This window comes from Larus michahellis, chromosome 14 (genome assembly GCF_964199755.1).
Source record: "Larus michahellis chromosome 14, bLarMic1.1, whole genome shotgun sequence".
Lineage (NCBI taxonomy): Eukaryota > Metazoa > Chordata > Aves > Charadriiformes > Laridae > Larus > Larus michahellis.
This window is the reverse complement of record NC_133909.1, coordinates 83994-98917: the sequence shown is the minus strand read 5'-3', so window position 1 is coordinate 98917 and position 14924 is coordinate 83994. Positions and strand designations below refer to the sequence as shown.

Sequence of the window (14924 nt, the reverse complement as noted above, 5' to 3'; positions counted from 1 at the left end):
TTTAGCAACTGGTTTTATCTCCTTAAGGATTTCTTTATAGTAAGATTCACAACTATATTCGATTTAATCAGCGTTCAGTGTAACAGGATCATTTGGAACTGCCAGAATTTATTTATTTCTTAGCTGAGAAATGAAGACATCCGATCGCTCTGACTCCACCTGCTGATCAAGGTAAATATGCAAATGTTTTTGCATAAATAAAACTTTTCTCATTGCATACTGGGGTACTTCCAATGCTTCTGTGTTCTGTGTATCTTTGTTCCTGTGATTCATGGTGCAAACTATAATTTATTGTCCCACCTCCTCATATTTCTTGCAAAAGACGCTACTGCCAAACAACACTGTCCTATATCTCTCCTTAATCTCTCCGGCCACATGATTGCTGGTCATGTCCATATCTCTGCTGTCTGTCTTAACTACTAAGCTGGTACAATTTTCTGAGAGGAATGAAGAATGAGATGGTAAATACAGGCAGGCGTTTCACCAGGCAGATGCATACATAGCTTTGTAAAAGATTTTTCTGGAATAATTGCTAGTGTAGTCCTGGAGGATGCCAGATTCGGTCCCAGCTGCAGACAGACGGCAGAGAGCCTCAGCAGCGTTTTCTCTCAGTTTTCTCTCTTTAGCCTTCTCTATTACAGCATTCAGTAGCAGTTACTGGTGTGAAGGGACAAGAAAAGTTGCCAAACCTTTCTGTACAGGACAGAGCAAAGGGGATCACTGCATCCGCTTTAATAGCCCTGATGCCAACAACAGCAATGCTGTGCAATACATTTGGGAGACAGGAGATGACAAGTTCGTTGACCGAAAGTTTCATGCTGGGATTTGGTATTCCTGTGAAGAAATTATAAATGAAGAAGGTGAGTAACACCATGTAAATTTACTTCAGAAAGTAATCAGAGTTCTTCCTGCTTATTTGGTGTCACCTTCCTCTTTGCTGCAACATTGTGCATGCATTTTAAAGGAAAAAGTATCTTTAAAAAGTTGCTTTTCTCTCAGAAGAGAATCTTAGAGGGTACTACCTAATCGATTCCTAAAAAACTCTTAATAAATTCTGTAAAGAACTTTAGAGGGACAGGTTGTAGTATAGATGAAGATTTTTGTTTTATTCTTCTATTTCTTCTATCCAGAGCAGCAGGTTAATTTACTTTAACAGGAAAGTGCTTTATTTTTCTGATGTTTTTAGGCCTTTAGGCAAAAATGAACATACTTGCCTTAAATGATTGCTTATGGTCCCCTATGGGAACATAAAAGCATAGTATGATTTTTTTTATTATTTTAAAAATCATTTGAGCAATTAAGTCTGAGATCTAAGTTATTTCATGGATTTCCTCTTAAGCACAGATATTTCTACCGTCTTACTGTGATCTCACTTTTCATAGATCAAAGCAGGAGTATTTGCACCCTGCTAAAACATAATTTGGACACTTACTAGTCACAAGTGGTGGCATTTAATTGAGTTTCACTCTGTGTACGTAAGTGTCAGTAGAATTAAATTAGTTTGCCATTAAAGAAGGCTTCTAGTTAATTCTGGATCTTTGTAGAAGGGAGTTGCTTAGCTGGTTCAAGAAATAGGGCATTTATTGTAAATCCAGATCAACACTAAGTTTTTCCCCTGATTGTCCTGATCAGTTTACAAATGAAAACTAGAACAAAACTTCAGAGAAGTCAAATCATCTGTCATCTGTGCTATAAAATGCAAATATTTTTGCAGTCACCTGTCCTGAAAGTCCAGTTCTACCAGAAGGTCTTGTAAGTTATGCCATTTTTAGGGGTTAGTGTCGAAGACTGGAGCAAAACATATCTCCAAAAGATGTCTTTCAGGTGGTGATTGCTGTGGATATCGGGGCTGTTTGATTTGTGCATCTGCTATGGCGGTTCCTGTTTTCCAACTCAGTGCAGTTAGTAGCTGAAAAACTCCCCATGTATTTTCAGAGCAGAGCAGAATTAATTCCAAGAGCTTTGTTCACAGCATCTGTGTGGGGGTCAGGAGGTCACAAGGGTTTGAAAATCAAAGCTTACAGAAAGAAATTGAAATCAAGCTTAGAGGAAATTTGTGTGAGCAGCAGCCTTGTTGCTGTAAGGAGAGCAGGTCTTCCTTCACAGGGCAGATGGTATGCAGGCTGCCAGTCTTCCAAAGGAATTGATCGTTTTCCCATTCTGTCTTTCACAGCTCAATTCATAGCCTTTCTCTAAGGCTCCCAGACTCTGACTCTGCCTTGAAAAAGTCTGGAAGGATTCTCTAGCTAAGTCGCAGTAGTAGGTCGGTGTACCAGGGACTTTGTACAAACATACATCAGAAACAGTTTCTCCTGATCATTTCAGTTTGTGCTTTTATGACAGATTTTGCATTTCCTGCTTTTTATTAATCTTTTTCTTCATATCATTACAGAATACAAAATTATGTTGAATTGTTTTTTTTTTTGTAGGTGAGAAATGTAGAAGCTTCATCAGTTTGACTCCAGCTGCTGATCGAGGTAGATATGCATTTTTTTTTTAATGTGAATAAAGCTTTCCTGATCGCATTTACCAATATAAATATTCTGTATTTCGATATAAAAAAAAATACTTTAATCCCACACAGGTTTTGGTCCTTTATTTAGTTTTTCAACTTCAAAATGAAGCCCACATGACTTAAAATATGAATCTATGTCTTTTGAAAACTGTCCTTTTGAATGCAAATGGTTTTTTAAATTACTTTGAATGTGGGTACTGAAAGTCAAGGTTTGTAAGTTTGTGTCCCCTCTCTCCTCATACCTCCTTATTCACCATCAGGAGTTTTGTGGCTTGTACCATGTGGCCCGGAGAGGGCAGAGGGACAGGCAATGTGTGAACAAGGTCAGGCAGTATGCTGAGAAGACTCAGAAGAGACGTGTTGTAGATCAAACCAATCTGGATTGTGGTTTGAATCCCCTCCCTGTACCTTACACAGAGCTGTAAGGAGTCATTTCCATTGTCCTAAAAGCAGAGTCGCCCTCTTTCTTTCGAAGAACGGTTCGTGTTCCTATAAAATATGTCTGCAGATGCTGTTAAGAGTCCACCCATCCAATATAAACCCCATCACCGATGTGGTTAGACCAATCACTTTGCAAGTGGCTGATCCAGAAAAAAAAGTCTTCCTTCTTCCCCAGAGTTTTGAAATTGCCTGTCCATGATACTGGGAATGGAGTACTTTCCTGGATACGCAATTTCAGCTCCTTGGGGAAGAAGAAAGACTCAGTATCTGAGTCCCTCTATTGCAGTTTGTCACTGTGCACAAATAATTCAAGATTTTTATGGTATAAGAAAAAAATGAGATGTGGTTCCTAGTCACACAGACACAGACCTCAGAAGGGAGGGGTGGATTATGGGCCCTGCCCTGAGAGCTCCTCACACTTGAAACCACTGGTGGACATAGTGAAACTAACTCTGTGAACAGCATCGGCAAATGCCACAGGAGGTTGCAGGGTCAGATCAAGACACCTTGGTGAGCACCTAGGTAAGTGGTAACCACACTGAGCAGCTGTCCCTGGGTAATGAAATCCTGTGGAGAAACTGACTCCTGCCCCGCACAGAAGAGCGAGTTTATGTTCTGCATGTGCGTATGACTCCCGTATGCACAAAACTCAGGACACATCAGGCTCACCCCTCCCAAATTTGGGATCATATACAGGGATTTGCAAAGCTTTTGACACTGTTTCCCACAGCATTCTCCTGGAGAAACTGGCTGCTCATGGCCTGGACAGGTGTACTCTTCACTGGGTAAAAATCTGGCTGGACGGCCGTGCCCAGAGAGTGGTGGTAAATGGAGTTAAATCCAGTTGGTGTCTGGTCACAAGTGGTGTCCCCCAGGGCTCGGTGCTGGGGCCGGTTCTCTTTAATATCTTTATCAATGATCTGGTTGAAGGGATCGAATACACCCTCAGTAAGTTCGCAGATGACACTAAACTAGGCGGGCGTGTTGATCTGCTTGAGGGTAGGTTGGCTCTGCACAGGGATCTGGACAGGCTGGACTGATGCGCTGAGGCTAACGGTATGAGGTTCAACAAGGCCAAGTGCTGGGTCCTCCACTTGGGTCACAACAACCCCACGCAGCGCTACAGGATTGGGGCAGAGTGGCTCGAAAGCTGCTCGGCAGAAAAGGACCTGGGGGTGTTGGTCGACTGCCAGCTGCATGTGAGCCAGCAGTGTGCCCAGGTGGCCAAGAAGGCCAACAGCATCCTGGCCTGTGTCAGGAATAGTGTGGTGAGCCGGACTAGGGAAGTGATCATCCCCCTGTACTCGGCACTGCTGAGGCCCCACCTCAAGCACTGCGTTCGGTTTTGGGCCCCTCACGACAAGAGGGACATTGAGGTGTTGGAGCGTGTCCAGAGAGGGGCTACAAAGCTGGTGAGGGGTCTGGAGGACAAACCTTATGAGGAACGACTGAGGGAGCTGGGGTTGTTTAGCCTGGAGGAGAGGAGGCTGAGGGGAGACCTCATCACCCTCTACAACTACCTGAAAGGAGGTTGTAGAGAGATGGGGGCTGACCTCTTCTCCCTGGTGACAAGTGATAGGACAAGAGGAAACGGGTTCAAGCTATGTCAAGGGAGGTTTAGATTGGATATTAGGAAACATTTTTTCACTGAAAGGGTTATTAAACATTGGAATAGGCTGCCCAGGGAGGTGGTGGATTCACCATCCCTGGAGGTGTTTAAAAAAAGGGTAGATGTGGTACTTAGGGACATGGTTTAGAAGTGGTTTTTGTTGGGGTAGGTTAATGGTTGGACTTGATGATCTTAAAGGACTGACTGCTTATAATACCAGTGTTGTTGATTTGCTTTTCCAGGGGTTTTATGGCTATCTATTGTAGCAGAGCTTCTGTACATCATTTTGCTTCTGACTGGAGCCATTCTTATGTCAGTAGAAATGTGCTACTACAGTTCTGTCATTGATGGGCTAAAGATCAACGCCTTTTCTGCAGTAGTCACCGTATTAGCAGGTACAGTTAAGGGTCTTGATTTATTGCATCCAGAAAATGCAACATTGATAGACTTCCACCTGAAAATTAATAACAGTGTCCAAGTTTCAAAACCATTACAATACCTATGGAGACACTGAAAATACAAGATGCAGCAAAATTTTATGAGAAACATTATTTTCAATTAATATTATATATACAATTAATATATAATTTAAATATTATTTTCAATTAATATTATATATATAATTAATATATAATTAATATTTAAATCAATCTTAGTAGGATTATTTTTTATATCTTATATTTATAGTTTTTACTATTTTAACTTCATTATTTTCATTTTATAATTTTTAATTTCATTGTCAGGTTGGTTGTCAAAGATAAAAAAGTAACATGCTCTTCCAAATAACTTGATTTTTTTTTTTATTTACAACATGTTAAGAATAAAATTAGTAATAGAGAAATTAGAATAGCACTTTTAAGAGGGAATAAAATGCAATAATTGTTAGTAGAGGATCGTTGTTAAAATTGTCTTTAATTTTCTGCACATTACTTCTTAATCCAGCGCTATTTAATCATAGGATCCTGGGCAAATTCAGTTTGGAAGAAATTTCAGAGGGCCCCTAGTCCAATCTGAGGAATCTTTTCTGAATTCAGTGTTGACTGTGTGTTGAGCAGGAGGAGGCTGGACCAGAGACTTCTGAAGCTGTCTTATAGCCTGAAGTACTCCGTGATTCTGTCTATATTATAGAATTGTTACTGAGGAATGTTGCAGTAAAAACAGCAATTGTGGATAACATGAACAGTGTTTCATAGAGTTACTAATTTTAGAGCCAGAAGCAATCATACTGTTTATTTACTATAATTTCTTATGGAACACATGCCACTGTGCTTCATATGGTAGGGATTGTTTCTAGTCCGAAGTGATTTATACTTGGTGAAAGTATATCTTTTAGAATAGCATCTAATTGCAAGTCAAACACCTGGTAGATGGCAAAGAATTAATCTCAAGATTGTCTATCTTTGTCAAAATTTTGGGCTTTGATCCTAATCCTAATGTTTCTTGATTTAGTGTTCATGCATTTGTGATTGTTGTGCCTTTCCTTATGAATTAAAGATTTTTTATTGCACTTTTTCCTCTTAAACATAATCACACATTTATTTTATTTGTCAATTTCATTTTTGTTTGATAAATAAATCAAGGGTATTAAATGTCTGAATGTGATAATGGGGAAGAAATAATTTTCTTCCTTTCTGCAGAAGCCTTTGCATAGTGAAGACAGCTATCATGTCTCTCCTTCATCTTATCCAAAATAAATGATGGAGAAACATGTCATATAACTTCACATGTATTTCTAAGACTTCTCATCACTCTTGGTGTTCTAGTCTTTCTCTAGCCCAGTTTTTCCTAGAGGGCAATGCTAAATATGGACACTGGGACAAACCTCCAAGGACTTTAACAAACACATTTTATATTCCAGATGGTGACTGCTGAAACACTCTAGTTTTGCTTAGTTTTGTGGAAGTCTAAAACTTCTAGGGACCCATCACTCCACTCTGAATTAAGCCCAACTCTCCTAAGCCTTTCCTGACAGATATTTGTCTAGCCCCACTTTAAAAAAGATCCCCAAGCCCAAAAGGTAACCACCACCAAGAAAATAATCAATGCTTCCCACCATCTTAGGAGATGTAATCCAATGCATACCATTCTAAAGATTCTCTTAATGTCTAATCTAAAGTCCCATCTGCTGCAATTTTGTACAGGATTTCTTTTATGATAACCATCTGCAACAGAGAGCAGATGATTCCTTCCTCTTTGCAGTTAGCTTTCACACATTTGAAGGCTGGTATCTCAGCTCCCTGTAGTCCAGAGAGCAGTCCCCAAACTTTTCTACCTATGAGCTCTGAGAACCTTCTGGAATATCTCCTTTCTTCTGAATGGACACTAAAAGGTGTCCAACTAGTTAAAAATCTCTATTACCACCAGTTCTACTGATTGCTCAAAAAAAAGCCACATTTGTCCTGTACCTTACCAAACTTCATGATCCACTGTCATGCCTATTTCCAAAGAAAGAGTACGGACCTTTATTCAACTCTTTAGACAGTTTTGCCCACTCTCAGCAACTTTTCCCTCTCCCAGTAATCATAAATATTCACTTTTATTAATATTCTTTTTTATTTTGGCATGTGCAGTATTACAGAGGCTTACACTGCAAGCAACAAACTTTTCCTGGACATTCTGTTTACTGCTGCTAGTAAAATTTCTTGAAATACTAAAAAGTCGAAGAGTATCTCTCTTAGCTGTTAAACTTATGTCTAAATCCTTTGTAGATATAAACTAAATCTAGTTGCCCTAATCTGTAATGAAGCTGCAATTTCTCGTACAAACATGCTCTCAATTCTAGCAGACATGCAAATCAAAATTCAGCTACTGGAAACAGTAGCTGCATAATTCTAGCTATATTGAAAACACACAATTAAAAAAACCAGTTATGGTATTTAACCTCTGGAAAAAAAAAACCCACCACATTAAAGCTAGTGTTTTATTTCTCAGTTCCCTCAGTCTTTAGCTCAGACCTAATAAAATCCTAAAATGTATGTTCTAATTTGTGCAGAACATGGTGACTTAAAAGAATCACAGTATGAAGTTTTCTGACTATAGCTATGTAGGTTTATAATGTGTTATAATATATAATGCATCTCTTGACTCTACAGACATTATTACTCAATTTGTGTTTCCTCTTAAATACATGTGCATTGCTAGTTAACCACACTGCTACAAAATACACCTTCTTGATACCACTATCCTGTTGCTCTCAGTGGGCTTTAATGAAAATGAACATTGGCAAACACCCATATATGATTACGCTTGCCTTTTATATCTATATTAGCAACATTTTCACCATTTCTCAGGCACCAAACTGCCCCGATGCTACTGCCAAAATGTTGAGCCTGACTCAGAATTTAATCCTTGTACAAGAGCAAAGAGGAGAGCTCCAGCACAGGAGCTCAAATTCACACTCCAGTTTTATGCATTTCTAGGCACCCAGACTAGAGGATTCAAAAATGGCTACGACATACCATGAGAGATGGACAATTGGCCTCCATTCTCTAATAGCCACATGCATAGTCAAACAATTTTCTCCAAACAGTTTATTAAGGAATGTGCTGCCAGGGTGCCAGCTAACTACCAAAGGCTGTGTTTCACAGCATGAAGCCTCTTGGCTCTGTGCTACATAGGAGGGCTCTCCTAATAGCCTGTTGATGATGGTTCAGGCAATACCAGTATTTCAGGGAAGTCCATTTCCCAGTGATTACTGAAGCCAGGTCATTGTTAACCCTGAGGACATGTCCTAGATTGAGAGATACTGTGTGCTAGCTAGCTAGTTTTGTAAGAATTCATGAAACAGACCTACTTCAGGAACACCTGACAAATTGGGTCTTGTAAGTTTGGTGGCAGACCATCTATTCTGAGAAGCTGATGTGTTTTAGACAGTTGGGATATCAGTTGATACTGAAAGGGCATTTGTGGATTTGTAAATGAAGCTGGAAACAAAAAAAATAGATGTTCACAGGGAAGTTCACTACTGGAAGACAAAATGCCTAGGGAAAACAGGTACTCTTAGGATTAGGCAGCAGCCTAGTAGCACTTCTGAAAATTAGATTATTTAATATAATCCTTCTTCAAAATCTGGATTTTTAGTCTGCTTTTTAATGACCATTAAGTGTTTATTCACATTTTCATTCACCTACATAACACTGATGAATCTGTCTGCATTTAAGGCATTGGGAAAGGGCATGCCTTCGAAAAATCTTTCCAATAGGTAATATTGGGAAAAGGTAACAGTGGGAAACATGTCCTGTGCAATGCAACTGCGCGGTACTTTGTTTTAATGTCTGATCCCTGCTTAGGGTTGAATTACTAAGAAGTTTTCAGAGGATGAGAGCCAGCCAACTTGTTGCCTTTTAAAATCTATGGGCTGCATGTCCCGTTGTTCCCTTAGATTCCTCTAGCATACAGAGTAGGTGTCAAGGAACTGTTTTAGTCATTGCATTGGCAAATACACAACACATAAATACACTCAGATTATGAAGTCTAGTATTTTAGTGTGATTTATATGATTCAGATAGTTCATAAAATAATCTTCAGGAGCTCAAGGGATAAATGCAAAAAGTTGACAAAGAATGTCCTCAATTTACATTTTCTAATGTTCTTATGATATTATATTTTTTAGGTCTTCTGGGCATGGTTGCTCACATGATGTACACAACTGTATTTCAAATGACTGTAAATCTTGGTCCTGAAGACTGGAGACCTCACACATGGGATTATGGCTGGTCCTATTGGTACCTATTTGTTTATATTTGCTTCTTCTATTACATTTCCGTCACTTCACCTTATGTTCAATTAATGTATACCTAATTTATCAGGAATAGGTCTACGTTATTTCCCTCCTGGGGATGCAGTTTAGTAACCAGCTGTTTTTCTCCAAATTCAGTTTTCTTAGCATAGGATGTATAAGCTTGTGAGTTTTGCATCTGCCATCCTTTAGACAGTACAGAGACCTCCAACTGCTCTGCACCAAGCAGTGGTTCTTCTCCACACACATCAGACCCAGATTTAGTACCCTCCTCTTCCGGGATAACTGCCTTGTGTAAGTTGTTTAAATCTCTGACAGCTTTAGCCATTTAGGTCAAATTTTTCCTTATCAGAGATATGTTTCATATTGTTGTATCTGGAATTTCATAAAAGATGGTTCAAATTTTTGAAAACAGACTTAGGTAAAAACACATTATTTTTGCCCTGTATATAATTGCAACATATCCTCTAAGGAGATCTAGCAAATTCATTAAAAGTGCTGTTCAGATGATTTTTTGAAAATCCATCAATTCTGATCAATACAAGCATTTGAATGTTTAAGTGCTGGAAATTGCTATTTCCCCAACTGTGAATGAGAAAACGAATAGGAACAACCGTATTAAGTTAAATCAAAAGTCAATATTTTGAGTCAGTAGAGCAGAGCTCAGACTGATTGTTTCCTCCATACGTGCTCGGACAGCCAAGATCACAGCTCATTGTCACTCATTCTTGTTGCTCTTTCTACTTTTATTGTACCATTATTGAACCAGAGCTTATAGCTGCACACAGTCTTTATCATGAAGACTCACTAGGGATTTTTGCGGTGAAATAAGGGTTTCTTTTATCTTTTGTGCTGTTACTTTTCACCTTCCTAATAACAGATCTCATTTGAACATCACCGTACATTGCTCCTTCCAGAAATCTGCATCTTTTCAGGGGTCTATTTCCCAGGCAGCAACAGTTTGAAGCTATTGTTACATGTGTATACGTGGAGATGTTTGTCCAGTGCTTTTGGAGCACTGAACAGTGGGCCGGGTCAGTACTTCCAAACTGGAGATTAGCCAGATCATGACAAATTATGTATTTTATCCTGTTTGTCCAGCAGATGAGGTGTCCCAGCACCCACATGTCACCTACTTGCTCAAAGTGGAAAGGGTGTTCCCCCTTCTGTCAAAAAGAACTGGTCTGAGAAGGCCCAATACCAAGTACCCAGACAACACCCCGGGCAATGCCCAGGTTACTACTTAGTTGCTACTGTCCAAGGGCTGCTTGGATACCCTCAACAGGTATCATAGGAGCTGTGCAGCATCCTCAAATAGTGCCTTCTTTCCTCCCTTCAGACTTAAATACTTTTTGCTTCTTTGACTCTCGCTGCTTCTGTTCATTCATGTTTTTGTTCTTACAGTATTAATTTGGTTTTCCTGGTTTGGGGCTCTGGTCTCTTTGCTGGGAGGCCTCTCCATTTCTTTCATGAATGGGATTAGCCCTGTTTTACTCTAATATCAGTCAGAACAGTGAACAGTGGAAAGAGGAAGAGTTTGTTTCCTTTGTTACTTCCCCCTTCTTATGGGAGTGGAAACAGAAAACTACAGACTGGTATTGAGGACCCTGTTCCTTCCTTTCCATCCCACTGGGAGGAGAAGAAAAACACTCAAATCACTGTCACTGTTGCTGTTACTGGCACAATTCCATTGATGCCACTATTGCCACCATGGTCATGTTCAACACTGATGTCATCACTGCTGTCACTACAGCCAGCCTCCTCCTGAGCACCTGGACTTTCATCATGTGGCATGCACTCAGGAGCTGAGGATTTCATGGCTGTCCTTTAATGACTCAGTGCAGCCTGGACCACTGAATGCCCAAAGAAATGCTTCTACCAACATAAGACTTTCCAAGCCATCAGTACCTGCATACAGGAAGACATTGAGGAGAATGGTGTGTGTGGTGCCTTTTTTCTAATCAATTGCATGCTCTATCTTTCTATCAAGATTCACTTCCTTCTTTCCTTTTCTCAGCATAAATGGCACCTACATCACCCTGTTTGATAGTAATCTAAAAATAAAGCAAGCCATACATACAGGTGCCTCACTCACTCCTCCCAGCTGTCTCTGTTGGTTCCTTTCCTCTCATCTCCTTTCATATATAATAATAAAGTTGTCTCACTTCTGATAGCCTACATTTGCACCTCCCTTCCTGTTGTATGAGCCCTCATCTTTAGCCTCCCTTAGCTGCTCTCATTGAATGCATGTGAGAATCTCATCTGGTTGTAAGAGAGGAAGGATGCTGAAGCTATTTGTCTTTTACAAGAGGAAAGAGAACAGATGCCAAAAAAAGGGGCATTAATGATTATAACTGACACTCCCTTTCTAATTACCTCAGCACCCAATTGTGGCCAACAGTGTCACCAAGACCATGAAAGGGGCATGGGCAGGCAGAGGCACAGGCAAAGACTTTGTTACTTTTTCATTGGAACTTACAATCATCTCCTTAGTAGCCAAAGAAAACAAAGAATTGGACTCACAGCAGTGGCTTTTCATCACAATCACCAGACCTAGTAGAGCAGCTATTCCTGCAAGAACTACTGAGCCTCTATCACGCATCTTCTACCTACCAAAGTTCCCCTACTTCCTCACATCCAGCTGCTGTGAACAGGGTTTTTTTCCACCCGGCCCAGGAAGCGTGAACACCTTTCTTCTTCCTTTGCAGTGCTGTAATTGCTAATGATGGGTAGACTCACTCTGTGGTATCCCTGAACATCTCTTCAATAAATTACTCCATATTTCTCTTTTCTCATCTTCAGCAGCTTTCCTGGAGGTTGAAAGATATTTCTGTCATTGGTCATTCTCTCACTCTCCCTGTGTTTCTCAGATTGAAGCATCTTCACATCAAGAGACAGCACTTTCTCTCTAAAGACGTGCCCTGTACTAAATTCCCATAACACACCTCATATGGGATACTCCATGCAGTAAAAGGAAAACCCATATTCCAGCCGAGCTTCTATTGGCATTTCCCTTATGCAGATGAATGACTGGTGGCTTTAGTTTGCTTCCTTGTTGAGTTGACCTCTTTGATTTCCCTCTTGTCTTTTGTCTCTGGGCAGAATTCAAATTTAATGGTCTCCTTCTTGAAGCTGAATTTCCATGGCAGTCTAACTGCCCTTTACTCTCTGGCTCTCTCGGTGACAAGACTTTGCTCACTTCCTTCATCAGTTCTCTCTACTCAGGTGGGTGACTCCTCATTTTTTCCAAATTTTTTATGGAAAAGCAAAATTTCTGTCAAAAACTTTGAAGAATCACACTGACATCCTTCTTGTATTGTCAAAGGAAAACATTTATTTCTGTCCTTTGTTTTTTCTCTTTTAACACGTTATTGGTCCACAAGAGGATCTGCTCAAAAGAGATTAATTTCTTTCAGTCTTTGCTAAGAGGCCTTTATAGAAACTTTCTTGAAATCAGTTTCTTTCTCTTACATTATTGAGTCCGTCAAACAGGCTTCAACAGATGGATTAGAAAAAGCTTCCTCAGCAAAAGCTGTGCTTCATAATATCAGTTCTATCAATTCATCTACTAATGCTACCAATTCATCTACTAATGCTACTGTGCTTCAGTTATTCAGCCAAAAATGCCTACTATGTGAGTCAGGACTACTGCAGACCTGACACCACTTCTCTACCTTGGTTGGCTTAATCCATAGGTTATATACCACCATAGGTAGGCCTGCTGTCCCATTCTTGCTCCATTCACATGGGGAGGTAAATCTGTCTGCTTCTGGTGATTTTCCCCTATTCTTGCTATCTCTTTGTTATAAGAGCTCTTCTGCATCTCCCCACATTTGAGAGTTAGTCAGGGTGTAGTTTGACTGACTTTGGGAGCAAAGATAGCTTAAGCTACTCCTCTTCTTCCTGCTTCTAGGAAGTTCTCAATATATCAAGAATACCCTCAAATTCTGTCAACACATCTCGTTGTCTGATCACCCTGGAAACCAATCCTGGCTAAAAATAATGCTAAACAAAAACCAAACCAAAAAGGAGTTATTTAAAAACCTAAATGAGTTTGTTGAAGTACAGCAAAGACGCGGGAACAAACTGCTCTGAGGGAGTGGAGAGATAAGCAGGAGATTCTTAAACTGATTTCTCCACCAAAGTACATGTTTTGTTAGATAATCATGACTTTGCCACATTAAGAAAGGCTCTGATGAGTAAGGTCTCCACTGTGAATGCCAATTCATTCCACTGTGGCCATATTTTTACATGCTACTTTTACGTTGCCCACTCAGTAGTCTGGAAGAGTCACACATTTTTAGTAAATTGTACCTCAACATAATTTTTTAGTTCTGTCTTCTTATGGTTATACTTTTAACATTTCAGGGTTCATATTCTTTTCTCTCTGTTTAGTCATGACCTGTATTTTCTCAGGAATGCATTTCAGTGCTCCAAGCCTGCTTTAGTCAGCTATTTAATTGTGCCTTCTCTTTTATTTAAAGGTTAACCTTTTTAGATAGCTGGCATACATTTTTCTCAGTGTCACCTGTGAGACCTGTAGTCTCAATAACTGCACCTTTTATTTTTTATGCATCTTCATTTTTTTATAGTTTCTCTTTCTGATATTAAGCTTTAAGTAGTAGCATAAACAGAGGAATTGGAGGTAGGGTTTCATTAAACAGGAATTTTAAATGTGAATGTTATAACCAATATGTAGAGGTCAACTACGTAAGTCAGGTATGTGGATGGTCATTAACCAAAAATCTTTCTTCCTCCCCCACCATGCTCCTATTTCCCTAATATACACCAATGCAATTACATGTATGTAGTATTTTCAAAAATAAAATTGAAGGACTTGGATATGAGAATGTTCTGCTAATTTCTGATAAACCTTTTTGTTTATAGCCTCGCATGGGCCTCCTTCGCTTGCTGTATGGCTGCAGCTGTCACCACTGTTAACAAATATACAAAAACTATTTTGGAATTCAAGCACAAAAGAAAAATGCTGGAAAGGAGTTTAAAGATTAAATACAAGTTTCCTGCTCATACAGCTCCAGAGAAAGCTTGCAATGTGTATGTGAACTCTTTTCACAACTGTACAGAGGATCCTGTACACCCAATAAAAGGCTTGTGTCACCTGGCCACTATTTCAGTTCTGTAAATCTGAACTGTATCTCAAAGCATCCTGTAAATCATAATGATAGATCAAAATGAAGCAGTATTAATTAATAAAAATGTATATTTGTGTAGCATTACTTAATTTTCTTAATAAAGAAATGATATTTCCATGGATGTTTCAAGGAGGTCTTAGTATTGGAAAAGTAGATCTGGGTGTCTCAGTTCAGAAAAAGACAGTGACACAGGCCCTCCACTGCTCTGATTTTTAAGCAGTCTGTAATGCTAATATAAAGCATGTGAGTTTGTTAGAATTTCAGATCATTATGGATTTCCACCCTAATTCTTTATTGAGAAGACTAAAAAATCCCATCCCAAAACCAAAACCCAAAAAGAGCAGAGCAGCAAATAAGGCATCCCATACATGGTGCGTGGCTTGAATGATTTGTTTGCTAGTAAAGGTATAATCTCTCCAAGAAAATGTGTGTACTACAGGTTATTATTCAAGAGTTTCACCATATGCA

General features: G+C 39.5%; 1 protein-coding gene across 1 annotated transcript; it reads left to right on the top strand.

Annotated features, from left to right (window-relative positions):
• The first annotated feature begins 550 nt into the window (after positions 1 to 550).
• On the top strand, positions 551 to 14446 carry GSG1L2 (GSG1 like 2). The gene is made up of 5 exons (XM_074607421.1): positions 551 to 860; positions 2430 to 2477; positions 4808 to 4960; positions 9178 to 9289; positions 14191 to 14446. Exons 1-5 carry the CDS (start codon positions 551 to 553, stop codon positions 14444 to 14446), a joined length of 879 nt encoding a protein of 292 aa, XP_074463522.1.
• The last annotated feature ends 478 nt before the right edge of the window (positions 14447 to 14924 follow it).

Bases quoted from the DNA above. Each gene is read 5' to 3' on its own strand.
- GSG1L2 (XM_074607421.1), top strand. From the start codon at position 551: ATGCCAGATTCGGTCCCAGCTGCAGACAGACGGCAGAGAGCCTCAGCA. The intron at 861-2,429 runs GTGAGTAACACC...TTTTTTTTGTAG, and splicing joins AGAAATTATAAATGAAGAAG to GTGAGAAATGTAGAAGCTTC. The intron at 4,961-9,177 runs GTACAGTTAAGG...TATATTTTTTAG, and splicing joins AGTAGTCACCGTATTAGCAG to GTCTTCTGGGCATGGTTGCT.